At 32.7% G+C, this 26,450-nt stretch overlaps 3 protein-coding genes and 1 long non-coding RNA gene across 5 annotated transcripts; 1 reads left to right on the forward strand and 3 right to left on the reverse strand.

The window, feature by feature from the left end:
* Positions 1-4,473: 4,473 nt before the first annotated feature.
* Positions 4,474-9,628, reverse strand: LOC123920782 (isocitrate dehydrogenase [NADP], chloroplastic). The gene is made up of 16 exons (XM_045973098.1): positions 9,375-9,628; positions 8,432-8,475; positions 8,216-8,325; positions 7,970-8,007; positions 7,724-7,801; positions 7,527-7,580; positions 7,344-7,445; positions 7,116-7,207; positions 6,907-7,010; positions 6,497-6,565; positions 5,879-5,994; positions 5,745-5,779; positions 5,247-5,389; positions 5,048-5,170; positions 4,844-4,939; positions 4,474-4,694 (listed from the first exon to the last, which is right to left on the reverse strand). Exons 1-15 carry the CDS (start codon positions 9,421-9,423, stop codon positions 4,858-4,860), a joined length of 1,239 nt encoding a protein of 412 aa, XP_045829054.1. The 5' UTR covers positions 9,424-9,628; the 3' UTR covers positions 4,474-4,694; positions 4,844-4,857.
* Positions 9,629-15,367: 5,739 nt separating this feature from the next.
* On the reverse strand, positions 15,368-18,622 carry LOC123920783 (armadillo repeat-containing protein 7). Its single transcript, XM_045973099.1, has 8 exons — positions 18,215-18,622; positions 17,851-17,958; positions 17,742-17,778; positions 17,579-17,652; positions 17,410-17,503; positions 17,236-17,318; positions 16,546-16,718; positions 15,368-16,054 (listed from the first exon to the last, which is right to left on the reverse strand). Coding segments are annotated over exons 2-8 (534 nt in total). The 5' UTR covers positions 17,923-17,958; positions 18,215-18,622; the 3' UTR covers positions 15,368-16,053.
* A 966-nt stretch (positions 18,623-19,588) lies between these two features.
* On the forward strand, positions 19,589-22,130 carry LOC123920784 (E3 ubiquitin-protein ligase SINA-like 7). Its single transcript, XM_045973101.1, has 3 exons — positions 19,589-20,130; positions 20,822-21,457; positions 21,689-22,130. Exons 1-3 carry the CDS (start codon positions 19,726-19,728, stop codon positions 21,917-21,919), a joined length of 1,272 nt encoding a protein of 423 aa, XP_045829057.1. The 5' UTR covers positions 19,589-19,725; the 3' UTR covers positions 21,920-22,130.
* A 731-nt stretch (positions 22,131-22,861) lies between these two features.
* LOC123920785 lies at positions 22,862-24,443 on the reverse strand. Of its 2 annotated transcripts, XR_006813752.1 has the most exons (4): positions 23,849-24,437; positions 23,712-23,756; positions 23,470-23,587; positions 22,862-23,153 (listed from the first exon to the last, which is right to left on the reverse strand). It is a non-coding gene; the product is annotated as an uncharacterized LOC123920785 (long non-coding RNA). The 2 variants fall into 2 exon arrangements; XR_006813751.1 differs by having other exon boundaries at positions 23,470-24,443.
* Between the last annotated feature and the right edge of the window lie 2,007 nt (positions 24,444-26,450).

A 26,450-nucleotide genomic window follows, 5' to 3' on the forward strand; every position in this document is an offset into this window, starting at 1 on the left:
AGAGAATGTATTTTAATTTATAAAGTTATTATTATAAGGATTAAATAGAGCTATAAGGGGAGGAGAAAGGGAAATTGAAGCTCAGTATAATAATATTTGATTTTATTGTAATGGATTCATTCCCTGCATGTACTTCAATATTCTTATTTGAAATATTCTTCAATATTTTTCCTACTTTTTATTTTTGGTCTGGATATTTTTCCTACTTAATAGAAAACAAATATAATAAATCAAATTTCTTCTTCTATATCCAATAATTAAAGTATAAATTGTTTTCTTTTGTTTTACAAGGCGAAAGATAATGTGTAAGATAAAATTATTTTACATAAAATATTAAGTCAAAGTTGCACCTCTAATATTATGGATATTATAATTTTTTTTACAAAATTGTGTGACCCTTCCTCTGAAAAAAAATAAACACTTATCTATCCACGAGCTACTCCACCAGAAAGAGGAGGATGCACCAATTAAGGGGCCAGTTGGAGCAAGAGCTTGCAATGAAGCTGGTCCATCATGTTGAATGTATTGATGTGTTGTTGGAGATTGTTTGAAAGTCTCATATTGCTTAGGTTCCCGAGATATGAAGTGTATAAATATGTGAGGGCAACCTCACCCTTTTGAGCTGGCTTTAGGGGATTAGATCAAAGCATATTAAACATGGTATCAAAGCCGGGTTAAGGACTGCAGTGTGGATATTTGACCCAGGACCACGCTAGGCGTGAGGGTGAGTGTTGAATGTATTATTGTGTTGTTAGTGATTGTTTGAAATCCCACATTGCTTAGGTTCCCGGGATGTGAAGTGTATAAATATGTGAGGGCAACCTCACCCTTTGAGCTAGCTTTTGAGGATGAGATTCAAGCATATTTAACACATCTGTGGGGTTTGTTTGGAAAGCAGGGCTTTGTTGGCCGTTGGATGGCGGGCATTATAATTATTATTTAAGTATATAGATGATAAAATATTCATGATTTTTTGTATCATGAGTAAAATATGTCTATTCTTATAAAAAAAATACAGTATATGTCTATTACTTATATTAAAATTAAAACTCAAAGACGATACTAGAATAATTTCATTTCAGTAATTTTTATATACATTTTTATTATGTTTTGATGTATAACTAATCGTTTTAAGAGTGATTTTTATGTGGTCATAATAGTTTAGACATTCCATCTTTTTTTTTTTTTGAATAATGTTTAGACATTCCATCTAAATACACATATAAGAAAGAAAAAATAATTATATAATACTTTCTTTGACAAAAAAATAATATACATTTTTTAAAATTATTATAAAATACATATTTTATGTGTGTGTCTAAATTAAAGTTTTGTTACCGGAAAAGAATTATTCCTCTTCAATAAAACAAAATGTGAATGAAGGAATATATGAAGGAACTTATTAATGTAATTTTTCCTTCGAGGAATGACTAAAATGTGGTCATGCTTGTTGAGAGCTTACCACTCCAACATTTGGTGTAATTGCAATTTTGGGTATGAATGAGTAATTTACGTCAAGTATACATGTGTATCTGTGAAAATGGACATACAAAACGACATTTTAATAATCATGTGTGATAAAGAAGTCAAAAAATTGGTACAAAAAATAAGATAAAATAATCATGTGTACCATTTTAGACATTAAGATGGTATCAAAAGTATAGTTATAAAAATTAACTTTTAGGGCCCGTTTGGTGCACAGGATAAGAGAGATGATAGGATAACTGTATCATATCCTGCCGCAATCCAGTGTTTGGTGATACAGCAGGATATGATAAGTTAATCCTGAAGCTTATCCTATCCTGTCTCTCTAGTTATAATTTTTATCCTGAATTTGAGCTGGGTTACCAGCAGGATAGGATAAGAAGAAAACAAATTTACTGATTTATTTTATAAAATATATTTTAAAATACATAAAATAAAATTAATAAAATATAAATAATAAAATAATTAATTTTTAAATATATATGTGATTTTCTCACAAGGGTAATTTTGTAATTTATATATTCTAAAAAATCAAAATTTTACTAAAATTACAATATTTTAAAGTAAAATGATTATCAAAAAATTGACAAATAGGGATATTAATTTAAATTTTATAAAAAATTAAATATAATTCTTTTGCAATAGTAGTTTTATTATTTACGTATGAGATATATCATATATTTATTTGGCTTATCTAACATGTATATATTATTGAGTTATTTATTTGATCATGATTCATATAAAAAATTAAACTTGATTACTTTCTCATGATTTTTATTTTAAATTATATAAATTTATTTGATTACTTATTTATATTTTTAATTTATAAAATTCAAAGTATTACAAAATAAATTTAAAAAAATAACAATTGTTTTACAAGAGTAATTTTGTCAATTAAATATGTTATATATCTTATCATATTATTATGAGCAAGTATGTATTAAAAACAAAATATAATAGTTATCATGTTTGTTATCCTGTGTGCACCAAACATAGGATATGATAACTGAGTATAACTGTTATCCTGCTGTTATCATATCCTATCTTTATCCTGTTTTATATCATATCCTGTCACTATGCTATCCTGCGCACCAAACGGACCCTTAAAGAAATAAAAAAAATATGTTTGCTTATTTGCATGTGCGCAGTATCAAAATAATTAAACTGTTACGAGCGCCATATAACATATGGTATTGTATCGGATAAATTCTCTTCCAATCCCCCGTGATTGGGCAGTCAGTCACAGGCTCAATGGTAGCCTTTGTGAAATCCGCAACTTGGTAAAATAATGGTAAGCCCATACGAATCAGAAGCAATCACGAATTCGTCAACTTCACCGTAGATATAAGGTGTATTGGCCACGCAATTATTTTTCTTCCTGGCACAATTACCTCCGATGTTTCCGATCGGCGATTCTGCTGGAATAGCCACCAAGAACAAACGTGTATTTGCCTCTGACAAACACCCAAATAGTTCTTCCTACACCTTTTACGAACTAATTATACAATTCATAGAACAGTAATCACATTTTTTTTAAAACAATAACACTAATCACTTGACTGTGTTAAATGTGGGAATTCACATGATCTTTATGCTTCCACTGAGGAGAAAAACAATAACCATATGTTGACTCCAAGAGATCTTGGTTTGCAATACAAGGCAACCACAAACAGTGGTAGTAGGGCTGGCCTCATGTTCTGGATTTGTTTTGTTAATTCGTTGCTAATATAGTCATCAACATTTTGAATGCTTTTTTGTTATTTGTGACAGAGACCCGAGTAGAATACTATGTATAGAGATATGCTCAGTATGAATCCAACACACTATTCATTAACAATTATTCAAAAAGGTTCTTTTACCGCACATGTTGGTTATAAATTATAATGGTTCTTTTTGTTTTTCTTAGTTGCAGTAAGTCTTGGGTTCCTTGCAGCAGCATCCATTTCTTTTCAAGAATTTTGACTGAAAGTAATACTATGTTGCTCGAACACTGGAATGACATGAAAACTAAAAAGAATGCATGAAATAGGATTTGTGTACTAATTGGCTTGATTCATGGATATAAATGTCAGATATGCTGTTTGTAATAGTATTGTTTAAATTTACTAAAGAAGAAAACATTCCCATCTTATACACGTGTCCACATGCCTCCTAAATGGTTGATTAGCCATTTGATATCAAATTTGTTATGTGTGGGAGAAAAGTTTGACAGAGATAGGGACTAATTGGAGATATCCAAAGAGTCTAGGACCAATTTAAGAACGGATTATAGAGACAGACTAATTTGATGGTTTACTCGATAACATAAATGGTAATTATTTAGTACAATAAGAGATAAAGTTGACAAAACAGTGCCCAACCTTGTTTGCATCACAATCATAAAACAAGTATAGGAAAATGGGATCCAAAATGTGTAGACAAACACTCGAATTACTCGATAGCAAAAATAAGTAGGATTGGTAGAATATCAAAACAATCCTATAAAACTATATGAAATAAGTGGGGGCACATACAAAAGCTACTGACAGTAATCAAAAGAAACAGATATAGACATACACGAGCAAGCAGTGCACATACACAAGCAAGGAGGCAGACAAGGAGTATAGGCAAAGGAAAATGTGTTAGGAGGGTAATTTTGTCAGTTTAATAAAATTTTAAAAAACTTTTCCTGGATGGGCAATCACTTGTAGGAATGGCATAATGCTAATCCATGTTCCAAACAGACCCTTAGAGGAAAATATTGGGTCATTGCAGTAGCTTTTTACTCAACTAAAAAGTTACTGCCTGCAATATTAGGCCATATCTGAATATATTATAGGCAGCAGCCCCCATATTCACACTCCTGAATATTGGTTGGTAATTCAATGTTTGGATTGGTAATTCAATGTTGTGATTTGGAAAGTCTGCAAGAGTCGAAAGAAATTCTTTCTTTCTTTGTGTAGGTGTTATATTATTTGTAGAATAACGAGTAAAACATGCAAAGTAAAATCAGCATAAAGATAGCAAAATCCATTTAAACTTCTAAGGCATGAGTTTAACATTACAAACAGATAAAACAGTTCAAACAATATGGGGAAGCACCCAACACTTATCCCATCCATCACACAAATGAAGGAAGGAAAATTAGCCAACGACCAATACTTCATTCCCCTTTCTTATTTCTTTTGAAAGTGCATTTGATCCCTTCAATCTCGTAACTTTTCCCCTGTCTGACAACAGCACCGAACAAAGAAACAAAAAATCCCTTTAGGTATAAGGGGATAAATTACAGTATATAGTATTTTCATAGCCATTTGTGTCACAAAAAACATCTATTTTCATATGCTCAAATATGAATGGAACCAGTGTAATCACCTACCTAAAATCACAAATCTATGCAGAGATTTTAGTTTTAAGCTCAGCTGCCACAGCATCAATGAATTCCTCAGTGTTCAAATAATGCTCCCTTGAAAGCCTAGTTGCAAGAATTACAGAGAAAAGAGTTAATTTAATCATGTCTAGTAGAAAAGAAAATGCTTTAGGTGTTGTAACAACGCCGGTGAATAACTGATAAGTATCGTACTTGGAACCATGAAGAATAAGTGCCAAATCCTTGGTCATCTTCCCAGCCTCTACTACTCCAATACAAGCTGCTTCTAGCTTTTCAGTGAATTCCAAGAGTGTAGGATTGTTATCCAGTTTTGCCCTGTCAACATATACGCATTTTAATTCCCCAGTATCTCAATTATATTATATTCATGAATTTCTTACACAGTAATTACCTATGGGCTAGACCTCTTGTCCAAGCAAAGATAGATGCTATGCTATTTGTGCTGGTTTCTCCACCTTTTTGGTGAACCCTGAAATGACGGGTAACTGTCCCATGGGCTGCTTCTGCTTCTATGGTCTTTCCATCAGGGCAAACCTGAAATCATACCATAATTCAACGAGTTTAATGGCTGTACATGGTCTATGTAAAACAGTTTTACAGTGACACCTAATGAGAATCCAATCAGCAGGAAGACACCAAGAATACTAAATATGCCTCAAGGCCAATTAAGTGTGTAATCAGGTAGTGGAACCTTACGATCCATCGCAGAGGACTATTGTCTATATTAGCTTCGTTTTAAATAATAATTCATTCACAAGAACTTAGTTTATTTATTCTTAACGAAGCACAGCAGTAGCAAACTGAAAGATATATAGAGGATTTTCAATAAATGTGGGTAAAAATAAACAGCTGACAAAAAGTATGTTAAAGGACTTAGAATGACACCTACCAATACAGATGTCATCAAACCCAATGATCCAAAACCTGAACAAGTGTGAATAGATATTAGTTAAAGCGGAAAAATATCTATGTATCTGAAATTGCAAAATGAAAGTGACTGATAAAAGGCACGTCAAAACAAACCTTGAGCTAAGAAATCACTCTGGACATCTCCATCATAGTTTTTGCATGCCCATACATAACCTCCTTCACTCTTGAGTGCATATGCCACCATATCATCAATGAGCCGATGCTCATACCTTACAAATTCATTAGATAAAAGTAAACAACAATATCATATTATTAGAATTAGAATATAAAAATAGTTATTGTATCATGATTAGTATCTTCTATATTTGTTATGCTTTTATGTATATTGAATAGCTATTATGTTCATGAGTCAACAATGACTCAACACTCTTGTAATATATACCCTTACCGTATAATTACTGTATAATGAGAAGGCAAGGCCACAGTTCTATTATAATCAAACATCATCCTTAATGAAAACCAGCAGATAGTTTCCAAAAAAAAAAATAATAGAATTGTGGCCTTGCCTTCTCATTATACAGTAATACATTAAGGGTATATATTACAAGAGGGTTGAGTCATTGTTGACTTATCAACATAATAGCCATTCAATATACATAAAAGCATAACAAATATAGAAGATACTAATCATGATACAATAACTATTTTTATATTCTAATATGAAGAATTTTTTTCTCAATAAAATAAAATAAATAGTACCCATTCACTCACCATATACCAGCAGCCTCGTACTTAGATTTCCAGCTTGCCTCATAAACTTCTTGAAAGATGTCCTTGAATCTATAACCAATAAATGAATATAATTAATTATATGGGGATCAAATAGCAAAGGTTTTCGAAAATAAATACTGTAAATAAGAAACAAATACTCCCTCCGTCCCAAATCTTTAGTCTTTTTAGCTTTTTAGTTTTGTCCCAAAACTTTAGTCCTTTTAAGAAACCAATGTACATTTAATGATATTTTACCATTTGTATCCTTAATAAAGTTAAAGCGTTAATTAAATATATTTTCTCTTTTTTAAAATAAGGGTCAAAATGACTTTACTTATCATTTCTTAATCTCCGTGCCAAACTCCAAAAGGACTAAAGTTTTGGGACAGAGGGAGTAATAAATAGCATACCTTCCGTCATATTTCTTAAGAATTGTATTTTTGGTGCTAAGATAAAGTGGCCATTTTTTCTCTAAAGCAACTGCCATAGACGCCTCAGCAAAAGAACGAATAGACTACATGACATGCCAAATAATAGATAGTTCAGTACCAGTGGATTTCATTAAAATTGAAATATTATATATCCAACAAAAACTAATAAAAGACGATGCAGATCCAACCTCGTCAGTGTTGTACATAGCCAGTGCAACACCTCCTTCACCGGTGAAGTTATAAACCTCCAAGTCGGTGGTCTCACCTTGGCCTTCTGGAACTACAATAATAGAAGAATTCATAAGATTAATCTTCAGTTGGCAACATAAATTAATACAGAAAATTAGGTCTGTGAGAAGCGATAACATGCTATAGTAATACAGTCTCGTGTAACTGTCCAAAATAAAGAAGCATACCAAAGACCAGCTTCAGCTTTCCAGGTCCTTTAATTACTGAGTCGGTGGCCCGATATTGATCACCAAAAGCATGCCTTCCAATACATATTGGCTTTGTCCAACCTGGCAATGTTGAGATATTCACACACCTCCATTCATCAAGGAAAAGGACTAATCGGAAAGAAAAAAAAGTTCAACAAGTACCAGGAATAAGGCGAGGGACATTTTTGCAAATGATTGGCTCTCTGAAGACAGTTCCTGAAATTTTTCAGACCGCAATTAAGAAACCAGTATATATCTACTCATCTACAACTTGTTAGCTTCCGATGACAAACCAGAATATATAATCTAACTAGTATTTATTCGTATACAAACTACAATAATCAATGAAAATAAATTACCATTCAGGATGTTTCTAATTGTCCCATTTGGACTCCTCCACATACTCTTCAGGCCAAACTCCTTGACACGAGCTTCATCTGTGAATTGTAACACAAGTATAAGATCTAATGTTAAGTAGAACATTATCATGCAGCAATATAGGATGTCCCGTATTTTTTACTCATGAAATGTATATGTATTAACACAAGTCCACATGAAGGTAAAAATGAAAATAATATGTTAGGGTTTAGCTATGAATATGATACCTGGAGTGATAGTTGCACACTTGATTGCTACATTATACCTACATAGCAGTGCAAGTATAAATATCAGAAAACAATAATACGAATTACACAGGATCAACATGTAAATCGTTTTAGTTCAATGCTATATCATGTATCATATCGAAACAAATATTAAAATTAAAACATCAATGAACTACATATTTCTACGTGTACTATTAGCTAAAAGCCTAAAACAAACAATCAACATATACTGTATAAAAAACATACTTGAGAGTTGCTTCTGCACTTTCAACTGTAACTTTATCATCAGTCTCATCACGATAAGGAAGACCTAGGTCAAAGTACTTGATGTCCAACTCCAAGAAAGGAAAAATGAGCTATTCCAACAATGAAAAAAAAAGTCATCATTATTAAAAGCACTTTTCACCCAGAAAAAAATGAAATCGCAATGATCACAATAAGAGCAAGAAACTGATTAATCACCTTATCCTTGATATACTTCCAGATAACTCGAGTCATTTCATCTCCTGCAATACAATATACAAAAAAAAATGTCAGAAGCAAGATAAAGATTGCACAAAGCCAAAAGCAAAAACACAATCATCAAGGAAATGAATACGAAAGAAATTGAATAATCCAATTCTTCGTCTTTTGGGTTCAGAAGTACACACACATCACACATGACCTAGGTTTGAAGTTTGAACCCAGGTGAAAGTGTCCAGACTAGCAATATCGACATTTGTAAATTGAGTTAAGACTTGCGGACAAAAAAGTATAGTATTTTAGTCACACCTAATAAATTGTATATTCAAAATGAGTTTAATGGATATGCTCTGTCACTTTAAATTAATTTTACACTGACGTCCAATAGGTATCCTCTATTTCTTCATGTCATACACCATTAAAGTGGATGTAGTGGGGTGATTTGGCTATTGGATGACAGTGTAAAATAATGTTACACTATGGGTGTATATTCTATTTTCTCATTCAAAAGAGTATTAGGGATAATTACACCGGCATCACTTCCAAACACCATTTTTGTTACAATTAATACCTAACTCCCTCATTATATTTTATATATAATATTCTTACAATTTAACATCTTTTTCGAAAAAATTACACATATATTTGCTACTTTGAAGTAAATCTAGAGTTCCCGAAACGAAAACAAAAAATAAAAGAGACAAAAAAGCGATCTACTATTATTAAGCTTTGAGTTGAACGTAACATATATCGAATAATTGAACAAAAATAACAAAACAAAGAATGGTCCACAAAATTTGTAGTCGAATAAAATCAACACGATAAGACAGTGACACGATGATAAATCTTATAATCTAAATTAAAATAAAAAATAAAATGAAAAATGAAAAGATCGATGAAATCGAGGAATAGATCAATGAGATCGAAGGTTTAAGAAACGAACCATCCATCTCAACGATGGGATTGGTGACTTTGATTTTCTGGAATCCCATGGTGGCGGTGGTGGTTGTGATCGGAAGAGATGAAAATCGAGATGCGGAGGAAGAGAAGAGAAGAGAAGGTTAGGTGAGAAATGAGTGAGAAAGTGTTTGTGCCGCGCTCTATTTATGGTGGTTTAATGTCACATCTCATTTCCATATCTGAATATTCAACAACCACTCTCTTTTTTTCCTTTTTTTTCTATTTTCCAATAAGTGAAGTCTATGGGATCGAACCCGACCTCCTGCATATAGTACAATGTCTCTATCAATTGAGCTAAATTCATAAGGACTTTATATTTTTTTAATAAATAAATTGATGACGACACTAGTACAACTCATGATATACATATAGATTTGAGTTCAAATGGTTAATGAGTTTTTTATGTTGGTGTAAATTGGATATTTTCTGTATTGAAATTATTTTTTCGAGTTTTATGGGATTTAAATTAACGACAAACTCTTCCTAAAAATTTTAACATTAATAAGGATTGGACTAGTTAAATTAAAAGTGACATGTATATTTCGTGTGTTTTTAGGTTGGTTAATGAATTTTTAAAATATATCATAAGTTTGATGTTTGAGAGATCAAGATTACAATACCTTCATCACAACCTGCTTCTAAATCAAATGATTAATAAAAGAAAATAACACAATTATCCTACTTAGCAAACCATCCACCAAAGAGATCATTAATATTCAACAACCACTCTCTCACTATTTACGATTTTTATGTATTCGTATTATTGTCCAAATATTGATATGGATATATATCCAACATTCTTACCAACCAATATGTGTTTGTTTGTTTGTTTGTTTTATTTTTCTAAGATGTTTAGTCCATTTAGAGATTCAACTTATAGTATAAGTTCAACTTTTATTATCAATGTTGAAGATATTATATTAGATAATTTGCAGATATTTGATGGGTCTTATCCTATGTTCTTTACTCTTTGCTTGGTGAGTCATTGAAATACAACTCATAAAAACTTTAAAACAAATAGTAATTGAAGGACGTACATTCTTCAGTGTGACTAATGTTTAATGATAAACTAATATTTTGTCAAACCATCCGACTTTTATAAATTTTACGGCGCGTCCAATTGTTTTACCCAACCAACTATTAATCCTAAATTGGTCGAGATGGTAAAAAAAATAAAATTCCGTGAGTTTAACTCAATTGATAGGAATATTGTACTGTATAGGTAAGAGTTGGAGTTCAAATCTCGGAATTCCGGACACTCTATTTATTCACATTTAAGGTGAAATTTAAAGTCACTAAGCTACTTGTCCAAAAAAAAAATTAAAAAGCTAAAGAATCGAACTAAAACATTCTAGCACAACATAAAATGTGCCTAAAATGACAACGATACATGAGTTCACAGGCAACCAAAACCTCCACAAACAAAACAATTAACAAATTAAGGTGCAAATCCAATACAAAACATCGGATGAGTCAACCACATATTAACATCATAGTTTTTTTTTAAGGAATATTAACATCATAATTAAAACACGGTTTCTTAGTTTTAAGCCACCACCAAATTGTAATTTTAACTTTGTCCAATAATTGAGCCCTCGACATCTGATTATTGAAAATACTTGCATTTCTTTCTTTCCACATAATCCAACAACAAGTCAGCCGAATCAATTGAATGCACTGCTTGATCTCTTTTCGAAACATATGAATACCCCCAAACTGAAGAGCATGCTCTTTAAGATTAATAGGTAGAGTACAACAAATACCCAACCAATTTAACACTTCATCCCAAAGTTGACCAAAAAAAAACTCATTTAAGAGGTTGACCTCTTCTAATAAATATTCTTTTTGTATACATCGATCATAAATCAAACTCAAGAATAAATTATTAAAGAATTGAAATATCTGACATCATTTGTGACACATATTACCATTTAAACTGAGTTGTTCATTTCAATGATTTCATATCTCCATTGATATCATGCGACCCGACACTACCCTCGTTGAACAGAAATTGTTAATATATTTTTGCATTTTTACTATTTTTTGAATTAGTCAAATGAATATACAATAAAAATCTATTATAATTCCTGGAACATAATTTAATATGTAAGGTCGGGATTCGAACTCGAAATCTTTCACTTATTCATCCCAAAATTGAATTTATAACTATTATACAAAAAAATTATTATAACACAGCGATTACAAGTCATAATTCAACTACTAATATTAAATATTGCTAGATCGAATGTTTTTATCGATCGAAATTTAAATCCAACACTTAACTCTTGTGTGTGAGTAAGTGACTTAGGTGATATTTATGAGAAATGGGAGAAGAAAAAAAAAAATCAAAAAACTACCACAAAGAGTGACATTGAATAGTACTATAAAAACAACTATTTTTTACATCTTTACTTAATAGAGACATCTGTTAAAGCCACGCTCAAAATCAACGTTGCTTTAATTAGTTATCCCACTATATGTCAAATGTCAAAATAAGCTCCTCATTCTCTCTAAATTTTCTTCTAACTAGTTCCACATCCGTGCGATGCACGGGTGTTATGTGGTATTTTATATTATAATGTTGAAAAATCATTCGTATAAATTGTAATGAAAATGAAAATTATAATAATAACATCAACAACAATAAAATAACAATAATAATAATAATAATAATAATAATAATAATAATAATAATAATAATAATAATAATAAAGGTGATGTACTTATCACTTCCTCCAACCAATATATTTTCAACCTTATATGTTGATCCTTCTTCAACCAATTTTTTTATCTTTAAAACCAAACCCTATAAAACAAACATCAATAGAGATTTTGTGAAAATTTGAGAAGTATATCAAGATAGTACATCACTTTTTCATCAACCAACAATATATTCATAGACGTAACCTCAGTTGGTTTGTATTTGTCTGTTACATTTCACACATGTACTATTCGAACTTTCAACTTTAGATTTGCTTTTCCAGATACTATAGCGGACACATGAGTGTAGATAGGAGTCATGGTTTGAAAGAGTGATTTTTTTTTAACTAAAAACTAAACTCAATAGAAATGTATACATTCCAATCCCATATCCCATAACTCTTTGCATAACTTTCACTCTTCTATACAATTATAATGTAATTAAGTCAATAATGTATACACTCTTTGTTGTCTCTATGAAAACGGTTGACATTTAAATGAGATAAATGTTGAAAGAGAATCCAACTATGCTCATCCTCGTTGTCACTAAGGAATGTGATAATAATGTAGAAAAGTGTAACATCTTGTGACATCAATTTTTGGATAATTGGAGAGGTATCATTCGATAATAATGTAGAAAACTGTAATATCATGTGACATCAATTTTTGGATAATTGGAGAAGCATAATTCTTTATTTTTTTTGGTAGAAGCATAATTCTTTATTATTTATTATGAGATTGATATAATATAAAAACAAAAAAAAAAATAGAGATGAGAATGATATAATATAAGGAAGTGATGTGGCATTATTGATTATTGAGTGATTTAATTGGATTAAGTGGGTGATGTGGATTAGGGTTGAGATGAGTAGTAGGAGAACTATCTAAGATTTATATATATAGATTCTTTCATAAAAAATGGGTGATTTTAGGTTTTTTTCGACCTAAAATCACCCATTTGCATATTTTTTTTATTTGCTTTAATCTAAATAAGTGATTTTCACATAGATTAAAAAAAAAAATTGTGTGTTTTTTTTATTTCGTCGTCCCGTCTTTATGCGGTGTTTGTATTACCGTCTTGTTGCGGTGTTCGTTTGATTGAATTGGCAGATCAACCTCGGTCAACTACTGATGCACACGATGATTAAGTCCGTCAACGATGCAAATCCGGAGGCATAAGTATTCCGGTTAATTACTTTAATATTATCACATTATTTGTAGGCATAAATATGTCGTTTTATTCTATTAACTTGGATGATGTGAGTTTATTCGCAGATTCATCCTTTTCGTTTTTAGCGATATTGAATTTGTACTTGAATCTGATGTACTCTACCAATTTGAATGAATGAATATCTTTTATTTTAATAAAAAAAAATGTCAAATGTCAAAATAGTACTAATGTCTTATTACTCTTTCTAGATTCCTTGTCCAATCCAATAATAATAAGAAAAATCGAAGAACTTGCTAAAGGTCAGAGAGCAATAGAGAAGAAAGAAAAAACTAAAAAAAAAAAAAACAATGAATTTTTTTTCTACCTTATAGAGCCTAGAGAGCAAAGACCACTAAGTTTGAGTCTAGTTTAAAGTGATAGTGTATATTTCATATTACGTGAGTATGTTAGAATTATTACACCTATTATGATTTTACTAGAAACTCATAGCATCATAGCACCGTAGTATTTCTGACATATTCATCATAATATTAAACATATAATTAGACTTATCATAAAAAATAAAAACATAAAATTAGACTTTTTACAAATTGGCAAATTATTAGGTATCATTTGACCTAATTTTTTTTTCTCTTCTTTTTTCTTAGAAGTAAGAAATTATGCCAAACAACAACTTTTAAAAGTTCTAGTAAGAAAAAAAAATCGCTTTTATATTTTAAGAAAAATTACAATATATTATCAAACCTATCTTTTAACCTTATTATAATAATAAAAAAAACAACTTTTAAGTTTTTTTTATAAAAAAAGTAAAATTTACCAAACAACTTTAATTTTAAAGCTATTATTTCTAGTTTTATAATTAAATTAGCTTCTACACCTAAAAACAATTTGGACAAACCGTATCTCATTCTAATTAGGAGCTGTACATTACTCATATTTACTAGTATCCAACATATCACAAATAAAATTAGAGGTTTACTTTTACCATCCTACCAATTTTTTTGCGCGCCCGATGAATTTATCAAAAATTCAAAATAACTCCGTTCACTACTTAAATAGCGGACACTCCAAAAACATCCTACATTTTCAAAAAAAAAAAAAAATTATAACATTCACTATTTAAGTAATAAAAAATTAAAACGGAAAGAATGATAGGACAACAAAAACAGAGGTTTTTTTTTCTCAAAAGCTAAGAAAGATAAAGCAGCCCAAAAAGTCAAGGAAACACGTATGGTTCGACAAATATCATAGATCTCTTGTCTTATTATGTAAATGTTACGTATAGGATAGGATTATGATTATGTTACGAGTATCATCTTTTCCGTTGAAAAAGAAATGATGGATTTTAATTTTTAACGACACTACTTTTCTTTTATATTTGTTGATCTTAAGGAAACTTTTATTATAGAACAAAAACAAAAAGAAACTTTATTTCTATTTATTCTATAATAATATTGGAGCTAGTGTAATTTCTACCAGAAGCCAAAAATAAAATATTATTTAAAAAAATATTATTTTAAAATTAGAATTTTAAACTTAACAACGAGCAAAAGTGACGATAATTTTAACTTATAATATAATCTAAATTAGAGCAGTAAATAAAGAAAAATTCATAACAAGGATTTACAAAAGTGGAGGTCATTCACATGTTTGTCATTGAAAATTTAAGAGGAGAGATGGACAAGAAAGTTAACATAAAATAAAACACAATACAAAGTTTTATATTGTGAGAAGTATTTGTCAAATTTGAATGTTTTAAAAAAAGTAATGTGATGTGGAAAAGACAATAGGAAAACGGCATGATAAAATATAGACTTTTTTTTTGGTATGCTATAATATAGACTTTTGTATTGAAAGAAAGAGTCATCAACATGCAAAATTTAAAGGATTTTATGTCAAATGTATTGAGATGGTAATATTATAATATAGAAAAACTATAACTTATAACACATCACAGGTTTGTCACTAAAAGTCTAAGAGGGAAGAGTCAAGAGAAATTTGCTTTTAAAATTTTGTTACTTTTTTAAAATTTTAAAATTTGCTTTTTTGAATTTTTTTTTTGTTACTTTTATTTATCAATATCAGTAAAAAGACAAATAATGTTTAAAAAGCTTTTCTAATATAGTACTCTTTCATGTCTCAAATATAAGAAGAAACTGCCCCAGACCCAATACTGCAACTAGAATGCACTTCATAACAACACACAGTAATGATGTATGATCTAACACTCTTGAAACAAATTATACAGGGTGTTGGCATACTCAAATACTGAACTGTTCCCTTGCATAGTCGCTACAATTTTCACTGGCCATTGCTTGTCTACAAGAAAATGCCAGTATCACTGACTGTGTGTTCCATGGAATTCCATAACAAGGACATTATCAGAGTCCTCTTCATGCATTGAGTCAAATTTTGGGACCTTCTTGTATGGAGCAGCATTCAGAAGCTGGGAAAGACACCCTCTATCCTTGAGGTAGGTCTTGACAAACTGTGACCACTTGAGACAGTTCTTTACAATGGGGGTGATATGAAGCCTAAATACTCTCCACTCTTTTAAATCGATTAAGACTCATCAGAGGGAGTATTCGGATTGCTGTGAATCCCGGAACTTCTATGTCAGACATGGCAACAAAGGAAATCACAGTATTAACGCTTAATCCCGCATAAAATATGTCTAAGGTAGGGAAATTTGTTCATTTTTTTCTTTCACAATTGCCTCGGAAATTATTATAGTTGCCACTTTGCCAGTATTATCATTTAATCCACATATAAATGTTTAAAGCTTCAAAATCCTGTATAAAAAGCTTGGTATCAATATACAGTACTACAAACACTAGGATTGGACTACCTATTGGGAGCGGGCTTGGATAGTTTTTATGATGGCATATATTTAAAACTCACGACCATCACTACTCAAATTAGTAAGAAAAAAAAATATGACTATACAGCAGCACTGGTACTCAGAAAATCAATGCAGACCAAGGGAATAATTGTGTCATTTCTATCCTAATATGATGATGATTATTTTTTTTTTTGAAGCAATAATGATGATAATATATCGTGATGTTTTGCAAATATCAACATCTAGTAAAGTATGCAAATTTGGGCACAGAATCATAATAATATTAATAATAATTTGAATAAACAACTGAGTTGCTGAGAAAAAAGGTAGCCTTATATAGAAGAGTCAGGAAGTGAAATTTTCGTTAATTGCATGCATTGGCAACATTCCTCAAAAGAAATATAATTTCATAACTGAATGGAATGATAGGCTGTATCGTACTAGTTCCCGGATAGATGTTTGTCCAGAAAAGCTTTAGCTAGATTACTGAAGCTCACGCTAACTTCTTCAGCTGCTGCATACCTCTTGATGACATCAATAACTTCAGGCTTTAAAACCTCTACTTTGTTAGATTCATTACATACGTAATAAAGTGCCCCGAGTGCATAATTTACCTGACCAGGTAAAATACATTGGTTGTTAATTAAATTGTTAGTAAATTTTGTATGGAAGTGAATTAAAACTAGAATGTACAGATCAATGAAAGAAACACCATATGCTATACAATTTTGAGAGTAAGTTATTAGTGATGAAAATTTAGTAATTATAAGGGTATACAATAACAAAAGTTTCGGAGAAATCAAAACTACAAAATACACAAGCATGATTCAAGCAATTGAATTTCATATGAACAACTAAACATATTGTTCATATATAAAGTACATTAAGAAATTATGTTTAGTGATGAAATAGACAAACAATCTAAAGGGTCTGCCAGTATATAACTTGAATTTGAGGGGGAAAAAGGTGTAGACAAGCAATTAAACTATGAGAATCTGGCTGTTCATGGTTTGGCCCTTTGGCCTACCGCCTACAGGCTCAAGGGTTGGCATTCTTTAACTTGAGATTAAAACACAATCAAAACACAATGAAACGAAACAATGTCAACAAGCAAACTCTAATAATCCTTACAGTGTTCCTAACTGGGCTTGATAAACATTGAATGATAAGAGGAATCCCACCAACTCCAGTTATAATTGCAGCATTTGCTGGATCTGCAAAAACATTTTTACTTTTTTGTCAACTAGAAAGATAATTATCAAGTAGAAACCACAATATCGTGAAAGGTAAAGCAGCCAGAATTACCAACACAACAATTGCAGATCCCTCCAACGCCAAACTCTATAAGCTTTTCATTGGGTTCAGTTATGCAGTCAAGGAAAAGTTCTATAACATTGAGCTGCAGTTATGCAAGGGCAAATTAGTTCATCTTGTGCAATTTTCCTTCATAGAAAGAAAATTGACGGGTCCATACCTGACGCAAGAAGTTACAATTGAAAGGATCATAGGCGAAGTTGGCCAAATTTGCCAAAATCTTCTCTTTTGTTTCTGAAAAACATAGGAAACACCTGAAAATGAGATAACAATCCTACAAATAAAGGTGCTTGAAAGACTTTTAATTCACAGAAACAGCATACCATCCTCGGATGCGTTCTGAAACTGAGTCACCAATTCCTGAAACAAACGCTATTCATTTTAGGGTCTCACACAAAAACACACACGATCAAAAAGAAGAAGAAAAAGCACCTGAAGGTATTGCAATCTGGGAGTTCCGTATCTTCCTGTCCGCTCTTGTTGCCTCTGATTATTGGTGAACATGTATGCCGTTCTTAGTTCAATCAATAAAAGCGAACACTGTATGAACATACATTGATTAATTGATCGATTATGGAATTATATTATAGTTTCTTATTCAAATTTATCCACCAATAATCATAATAAGTACTAAGAACAATATTAACTTAGCAAATGTTCAAAAAACAGATGATGATTATTTATAAGTATGAAAACCAGAACTAAACAAAAAATTGTGATAATAATACTCCTTAAAACAAAAGTAACAGTACAAAAGGGAAAACTATTAGGAGGGTCATTAGTGTTAATAGCAAACCTTAGTCAGAACATTTATCAAACACTTTGCGTGCAAAGAGATTGATGCAAGTGGGGTGAGGCTATAGAGAAGAAAAAAGAACGGAGAATGGTGGCTGACGAATTATAAGTGGTGAAGCGATGCCAATGAGAGCGGAGGAGGTCGGAAAAATCACGACGACGACGACGACTAGCAAAGAGGTGGTCTGGTTGTTGCCGACGACTGGTGAGTGGCGCTGAGACAGAGAGAGGGGATGGAGGCAAGCGGCGATGATAGGAAGAGAGGAGATGGTGACGCTGGAACGGACGGAGAAGGGCGGTTCTGGGCGGCGGAAATGAGAGAAGAGGGAAGAAGAGTTTACTATCGTGAAGACGAAGAAGGAAGAGGAACCGTGAATCCGATGAATTTTTTTTTTTTTTTTTATTAATTAAAATCAATTCAAAAGTCCCTAAATAACTTAGCTTGCAAAAATGCAAATATTTTGATTTGAATTCGAATTCCGATTCTCTTGTGTTAAATTATTTGAAGGTGTTTGGTTTTTGTTTTGTTAGCTTTTCTCTCTTGTAACCTTAATATAGTTTTCGGATGCTTCAAATAATATATCAACATATCATGTTTCTCGCAACTGCGATTAAGAGGGGCTGAACGATTAAAATGACTTGAAATTACTTGATGTCAGAATTGACCCCGAACCAGATTAAATTAGTGGTGAAAGAAAAAAAATACCAACACATCTACACTCGGAAGAAGGTTCTCAAAATGTTTTCTACATTTACTTTGACTATTTTTTGCTAACTCAGTTACTCATTTTAAAAATCAATTTCAAAATTGTATACAATTTAAACTTCATGGAAGGCTTTTTCTACTTCAGTAAACTATATGATTGTTAAATTTGAAATATATAAACAATTGTTGTTTCTTTTTTATTTAAAAAAAAAGAAGTAAAATGCAAGTAACAGAAACCTGTTTGACTCTGAAAAAATAGGCTTACATGGAGAAACTCTTACTCGGGCACAACCCCAACACTTGTCATTTAGGCACACACACATCAAAAAGTAAAATTTAAACACAAATTATTAAGTCACATCAACAATTATTAATCAATTCTTTTATATTTAAAATTTTAAAAATCATGTATGTGTGGCCAAATGACAAGTGTTGGACTTGTGCCCAAGTAAGAGTTTCTTGCTTACATGACCTAAGTCCTATTCTCACTCCAATTCCTTGGACCGGATCCATATAGTCAATTTTTCGATGTAATCGTACAGTCACACCGTTTATAATCGTCTGATCAAGATCGAACAATCATAATTTAAAAACTTATTTGTTAGCTGTATTTGTTTAAAACGACTGCACCGAAAAGTCGAGTTCACCTGATCCATTTCCCAATTCCTTGCTTCAAAAGGTAAAGTGGGAGAAAAAAGGTATTTCAACCGCAGGGAAAGTTTTGTAGAGCCGAGAATAGAAAACTAATTAGAGTCTGTCTTCTTAACCTAACATTCAGTCATTCAAGACTCTTCTCCGCGACAACGATGATGATATCCCTGTATGATGGGAAAGAAGATGCTTATTGGTGGGTTCTTTGCACCGAAAAAATATTCAAGGAGCAAGGGACACCAGAGGCTATGAAATTGTGGAAAGCTGTTACGGCATTGAGAGGTCCTGCTCTACAATGGTGGCTCTGGCGGTCTCTTCGTCAGCCGCCGACAACTTGGAATGACTTCACCACGGTTTTTATTTGGCGTTTTAAACCTGAATGGAGAGATATTTTGCCGGTAGATGACGACGAGGAGGAGGAGCCAAAATTGGACTTGTCTATGTTGTCTGTGTCCAATGGTAGTAACAACAACAATAGCTCCGTTTCTGTGCTTATTTCCGACCCGCAAGTGTTCGATTGCTACAATTGTTCTCAAACCTTAACTGTTCCACTCTTTCAGGTATATTCTTTTTATTTCATCAATTATTTTCTATCTTTAATTTCTATGTTTCTGGTCATTAAATGTGATACTCTTTTACATATATTATGAAGCTTTGTAGTGATTAAATGTTTTTTAGAGTTTGGAGGGTAGGGTTTTGGGGGAAGGAGAGGAGAATAGAGAAAAAGAATACTTAAGATTTTTAATTGTGCAAGTATTATAACATGCTTGGATGAGTTATTTTAATTAATGGAGGCTAATACTTTCTTTACATTGGTTTTCAATATTAGTAACAATGAAACCCACTTCGGTTGGTCTGGTGGCATTAGCTTCGGACCTGGGAGTGTGCTCCCCCTTAAGGTTTCAAGTTCAATTATCTCTGGTGTCAATTTGGATAGGCTAATTTAGCTTATTCAAAAAAATATTAGTAACAATGAATATAGTTTATTAATTATGTTGTCAATTTTGTATATCTTTTTATTTTTGAGCTTTTATATATGTATGGTATGAATTTCTAGTATTGTTTCCCTAAACTTTGATATACCGGCCATTGAGTACATAGATTTTGAGAAGAAAAAAATGAAAATGATTAGCTTGATGTTGGTTATACTTTTGATTGGATAACATGCTAACAAGTCTTACAAAGAAATTTCTTGTTTTTATCTTGGTTCAAACTCTAACTTGATGATTTTCTTTTTATGTTTCAATTTAGTGTGATAATAGTCATATTGTTTGCTCTACCTGCTGTCCTAAACTTATGAACAAGTGTGGCAAGTGCTCATTGGGCATTAGCTCAAAACGTTGTAAAGCCATTGAGAATATATTGCAATCAATGGGAATGCCATGTCCCAATGAAATACATGGTTGCAAGGAGAGTATAAGTTACCTTGGAAATAGGAAGCATGAGGAATGCATCCATGAGCCATGTTGCTGCCCCCTTTTAGGTTGTAACTTTGTTGCATCTTCGGAAGTGTTGTCCACCCATTTCAGCCATAAACACGATGGTTCTCAAATAGAATTTTCTTATGGTCACTCCTTCATTGTCTCTTTAAAGTCTAATGATGAAACCATTGTTCTTCAAGAGGAAAATGATGGCAAACTATTTATTCTCAATAATAGTACTATGCTTTTGGGAAATGCAGTCAATATTTGCCATATTGGTCCTAATTCTTCTGAATCCGAGTATAGTTATGATATATTGGCGAGGTCTCAGACATGCAAACTGAAATTACATTCTTCTGCAAAGAATGTTCAACGTGTTACTTTAGCAACTCTTTCATCGGAGTTCCTTGTCATTCCATCTGGTTCTTGTGAACCTCTCAAGCTAGAAATTTGCATAACCCCCTTGGTACCTCCTATCTCCTTTTCTCTGCTTGTGTGTTTGTGTGTGTTTTCCTTTTCAATTTAAGTCTTATTATTTTCTTTTATGTTTTGAATTTATTCTCTAGCATTTTATCTCAAATTTATCGGTTTTCCAAATGCCAAAACAAAGGTTGTTAACTTTTTCTATTTTATGATCAGTTCTTGAAATATCAGTCTCAAACTTTATTTAATCTATTTGTTGACAATTGTGGGGCAGATGCAAATCTATGTAAAGACCCTGACTGGAACAATAATCTCCATGAGGGTTAAGACTTCAGACACGATAGTCGATGTGAAGAAGAAGATTCTTGACAAGGGGGGCTATGAAGTGCACGATCAACGTCTGATCTTTGCCGGTAAGCAACTAGAAGACACACGGACCGTTGCCAATTACAACATTCAAGACAAGTCAACCATCGACCTTGTAATCCGCCTCACTGGGGACTAGATGACCATTGCACCATTTTGCCAAATACTACATCGAAGAGTAAGAAACTGTCCACCTCATCGTCTGCCGCCGTTGGGGACCCTTATTATGAAGACAATTACCCTATAAATAGAGAAATTGTACATTATTGATAACAGTCTTTGACTTTTGTGTTTTTTTTTAATAAGGATTTGACTTTTGTTTTTAAGAATGCATTCTCCTTAGTCTCCTATCTTCTATCTATTAGAATTATTTACTGCACAAGTCTTTTTTGAATATTATTAAAGGACCAGCAATCTCCTTATAATTTAAAATGAATACACATTTTAAAAAACAAAAACAAAATGTCCAAATCTGCCGGTCATGTTGGATTTGGCTTTGCTGGTTTGTTTGTTGGGTTCAGTTCTGGTTCAACCATCACCGCCTCCCTCGCGGCGGTGGTCAGTTGTTCGTTGGTTCTACCTTTTACATTGAATCAATTCTGGTTTGGCTATACTTTGTTCGATCTAACCCATATCAGCTCAATTTCGATTGGTGTGTGTGTGAGTTGTACTTGTCCTTTAATCCATCGCAGTTGCCGGTTCAGTTCTATTTACAATTTTCATTTGCGGTTCTGACACCGTGCTGTCAGTTCGTGGTACTATTTCCGTGTTGGCGGTTGGCTCGCTCTTAAAATCTGAATTTGGTGCTCATCAGTTCACGCACCATATTTTTTTTGTTTTGTTTGCAATTTGGTTTCGAGCCCGTACGCGGGCTCATTGGATTGTGCACGTGATGCGTGGTTGTTTGTCTTCGAGTTTGGATTTTCTTTTTTGGTTTTGACTTCTTTAGCCATTTGGGGTTGTATTGTAATATCCGTTAGGTTGTTTTTTGCTTTTACCAGGTTAAAGTTTATGCTCCTCAGTCTTTTGTAATCTTTCCTTTTGCTTTAAAAAAAGGACAGCAAATAAATAAATAAATTGATACATAGAAATAACACAACACTATCTTTGATTGCATACATCTGATCCGATACATGAAAACTCATTAGCTTCCTCACAGGTCAACCATGTTGGGTTTAACAACTTCTGTGACAAAAAAATCCCTACAATAATAACGAGCCTTATGCCACTAGGTGGCGTGAGAAGCATGTCGGTTGACAACATCCCTGCGGAAAAATAAAATCCATGTCCTGTTAAATACCTTGTTCACAGTTACGGCTCCATCAGGAACTTTCAGCTTTACACCAGATTTCGCTATGATACTCGACATTTCCCTGTTAAAGCACCAGAAAAACAACAAATATATAAAAGCAGAATGGTTACTGGCAGTCAGAAAATAAACTGAGAACCTCATTAAAATAGTTTTGGGCCAGTTAGTCATCAATGAAATAAGGTTCAAAGTAGATTCTGGTTTATATAGTTGTCATTTGTTCGGGTTTTGGTCCCTATGCTTTTGTTTATGAACATTTCTCTTTAGCCCCTCAATATGTTCACAGGCACACTAAATTTTGCAATGGAATTCTTATAAGTCATACACACTTCAAATGAAACAAAATGCTATAGAAAGAACAATTACAGATTATCAAATACCTTGAGGACGACATGGACTCAACTCCGAACCATACATCGCCAACCACTTTTAGACTGTCAAGCTCAACAATACTAGGAATTGACTTGAAGCAGCACAAGAACTCAAGAAGTTGCTAATCTGTGAAGGAGGTTAAGACAGTTAATATTATAGTTAGTTATCACATAACACAGTAATCCGTAATATAGATCTTAGATTTTTCAGTCCCTAATTCAATAGAAGGGTTTTCAGGATTAGCCCTCACTCTATTGCGAATAACAGATCCATCTACCAAGGTGAAGAGGTCTGACTGCAAAAGAAGAAACCAAATCATGTCAAATAAAAGACTAAAGTCAAATTCCAAGCTATAGAATTCATGCCTTGTGTACAAAAGCTTAGAACCTGGACAAGAAACAAAACTGAAGTTGCCTTCACCGGAAGGAACCGGGATCAATGAACATTAATCCCAATAGCTTTGTCAAAGAACTGTTAAAACTTAATATCATCATTTACAAACATGTCCCTGCCACCATAAATTGTGTTGAAATAATAGCAAAGGTAGGTTCTGTCATTTAACTATATAGCATTATATCATCAGTGTGAATATTGTACAAATCTCAATTAAAAAATGTTAAAAGTTATTGTGGTTAAATTTAGTAGAAAGATGTTCATAAATAGTTAAATCAGACTTGCTACTGCAATCAATATTAATTGCTCAGTGTTTTGGGAGTGACCTTCATAATAAGAACATTTAAATATTAAACTGATGTAAGTATCAAAAAGTAAAAGGAAAACTACTTGATAACAATCATCTTTCCTTACCTCCATACACTGTTCGTTCTTGTGCTCAATCAGATGGTTTAAGATTTACTAGTACTTTTCATGTGTACGTAACAGCAAAAACAATTAAAAAAGCAAGAACCAATGGAAACTTAATTAAGGATACTCAATTTAACTATAGCTCCAAAGTTTTCTGAATTGGCAAAAAACACGTACTCTTCAACCAAGCTCATCGGTGAACATATATACCGTTCTTAGTCTAGTCAATAAAAGTGAACGCTGAGGATTTGTTGATTGATTAGGGCATTATACTATACTATTCAGATTTATCCGCCAAATGTTCGGAATTTAGATAGAAAACAAGATTATCAACATGGATCAAGCATAGAAAAATATACCAAAAGTAAATCAAATATGAAATCCACTGCATCAAAGTAACCCGAGCTGAAGCAGCAAAGTGCAAATCAAGAGTTGAAGCAGTCCAAAATATATTCACCAAGCTCTCACCTTCTTCTCTAAGCAAGGTAAAGACTTTATTCAGCATGAAAAACTGAACCAAAAATGTTCAGCCAAACCGAACAAAATATCTTAATAAATACATGGATCTCACTAAATGAGCAAGTTTTTAATAGGTGTCAACTTCCAAAGGGAGATAGATAGATCAGCACCTCAAAAGGTGTGGAATGTAGAACTGGAGGAAATGTATGTGTAAAAGAATGCAGAACTGGATATGAAACCATTCTGGAGAAAGAATTCAGCAAGAAAGGTCCAGTACATATATAATCAAAGTGTTGGTGTGCTTGTGTAATGAAGAAAATTCCTGCATAAGTGAAAGCAACCAGATTCCTGCATCAGCAAACCAGTTAACTTGGTGATGAACTAATATTATCGCTACACCTTAGGTGCGGCGAAGGAAGGAGTAGAGTGAAGCAACTTGTAATTGGTAAAAAGTGTTTTTGAGGAGAGGGTATAATACTGATTGTGTCTCAATTGCAAAGGTAATGAGACTGCAAGAAGCCAAGAAGCTGATATGTAACAGGGACTATGATTTTCACTTGCCAAAATGGGATTAAGAGTGACTACGACACTGACACGACAAGGATACAACACAGATACGTCAACACATTTAATAATTTGAGAAAATGAATTAGTTAAATATAATCACATGTGTCCGTTTAAATATTTTTTGTAGCATAACGTGACATGCAGTTAACATTGTGAAGTAAGAAACCAATGTATAGCAGTTATAACGTAGGTATAAGTTGAAGTAAATTTTGATCTAAAAATAAAGCATTAATGTTTAAGAAAACAATTGTTCATTACACAATAAAGTTCGGATACATAAGTGAAGTTGAAATCCATTAAAACAACATAAGAATGTATTGCACATACATATTCAGCACCTGACAACTGAAACATTAATTGAAGTATGAGGATTTTGCAAGACAAACAAGAAAATATCTCCTTCTTTCAAGCAATAGAATGTAAAGAGATTATGTGTTGCACTTAATCTAAATGCAATTAAACATAACAGATAATATATGTAAAATAACGTGCAAACAACATTTAGGATACTAGTTTACATAAAGAGCCAAACTAGTTCTATTTGGTGAATTGGTCTTGATCTTGCATACTACCAGTTTTGCAAACCGGTTCATAAACCAGTTCTTCAATTGGTTTTAAGGTGATGGTGGGGGGCCAAAATTTCTCTCTCTGAAGCGCTGAGCAGCAGCCCACCTATCTGTCTGATGCGTCAGATAAGTCGCTGGGATTCCCAAACTAGCACATACATCCTGCATCCAGCAAAATGGTCCCATCTGTGCCCAATGCTCTCTAGTCGTTTCCTCTCCAAAGCCATTAGGCTGAGACGGCTGTGCCTGTTGCTGCTGAGGTTGGGGAGCAGAATATCACTCTCTGAAGCGCTGAGCAGCAGAACACATATCTGTCTGAGCCGTCAGATAAGGCGCTGGGATTCTAAAATGAGCACATACATCCTGCATCCAGCAAAACTTTTCCACCTGAGCCCGATGCTCATCAGTCATTTCATCCCCAAAGTCAGGAGGCTGAGACGCCTCTGCCTGTGGCTGCTGAGGTGGTGGTTGAGGCTGCTGCTCTTGCTGTTGCGCCTGTTCTTCTGCCCGACGCTGAATTTTCTCCTCCTCAAGAACATACCTATTAATCCAATCAAAATTAATTGCCCTTTTCGGATTAAGGATGACATCTC

Source organism: Trifolium pratense, linkage group LG4, assembly GCF_020283565.1.
Source record: "Trifolium pratense cultivar HEN17-A07 linkage group LG4, ARS_RC_1.1, whole genome shotgun sequence".
Taxonomy (NCBI): Eukaryota; Viridiplantae; Streptophyta; class Magnoliopsida; order Fabales; family Fabaceae; genus Trifolium; species Trifolium pratense.

Bases quoted from the DNA above. Each gene is read 5' to 3' on its own strand.
- LOC123920782 (XM_045973098.1), bottom strand. From the start codon at position 9,423: ATGGGATTCCAGAAAATCAAAGTCACCAATCCCATCGTTGAGATGGAT. The intron at 7,802-7,969 runs GTATCATATTCA...TACAATTCACAG, and splicing joins GTGTGCAACTATCACTCCAG to ATGAAGCTCGTGTCAAGGAG. The intron at 6,566-6,906 runs GTATGCTATTTA...TATTGGTTATAG, and splicing joins CTTAAGAAATATGACGGAAG to ATTCAAGGACATCTTTCAAG.
- LOC123920783 (XM_045973099.1), bottom strand. From the start codon at position 17,922: ATGTTCACCAATAATCAGAGGCAACAAGAGCGGACAGGAAGATACGGA. The intron at 17,504-17,578 runs GTATGGACCCGT...GCATAACTGCAG, and splicing joins ATTGTAACTTCTTGCGTCAG to CTCAATGTTATAGAACTTTT. The intron at 16,719-17,235 runs GTAAGGATTATT...TTACCTGGTCAG, and splicing joins CAAGCCCAGTTAGGAACACT to GTAAATTATGCACTCGGGGC.
- LOC123920784 (XM_045973101.1), top strand. From the start codon at position 19,726: ATGATGATATCCCTGTATGATGGGAAAGAAGATGCTTATTGGTGGGTT. The intron at 20,131-20,821 runs GTATATTCTTTT...GTTTCAATTTAG, and splicing joins TAACTGTTCCACTCTTTCAG to TGTGATAATAGTCATATTGT. The intron at 21,458-21,688 runs GTACCTCCTATC...ATTGTGGGGCAG, and splicing joins AAATTTGCATAACCCCCTTG to ATGCAAATCTATGTAAAGAC.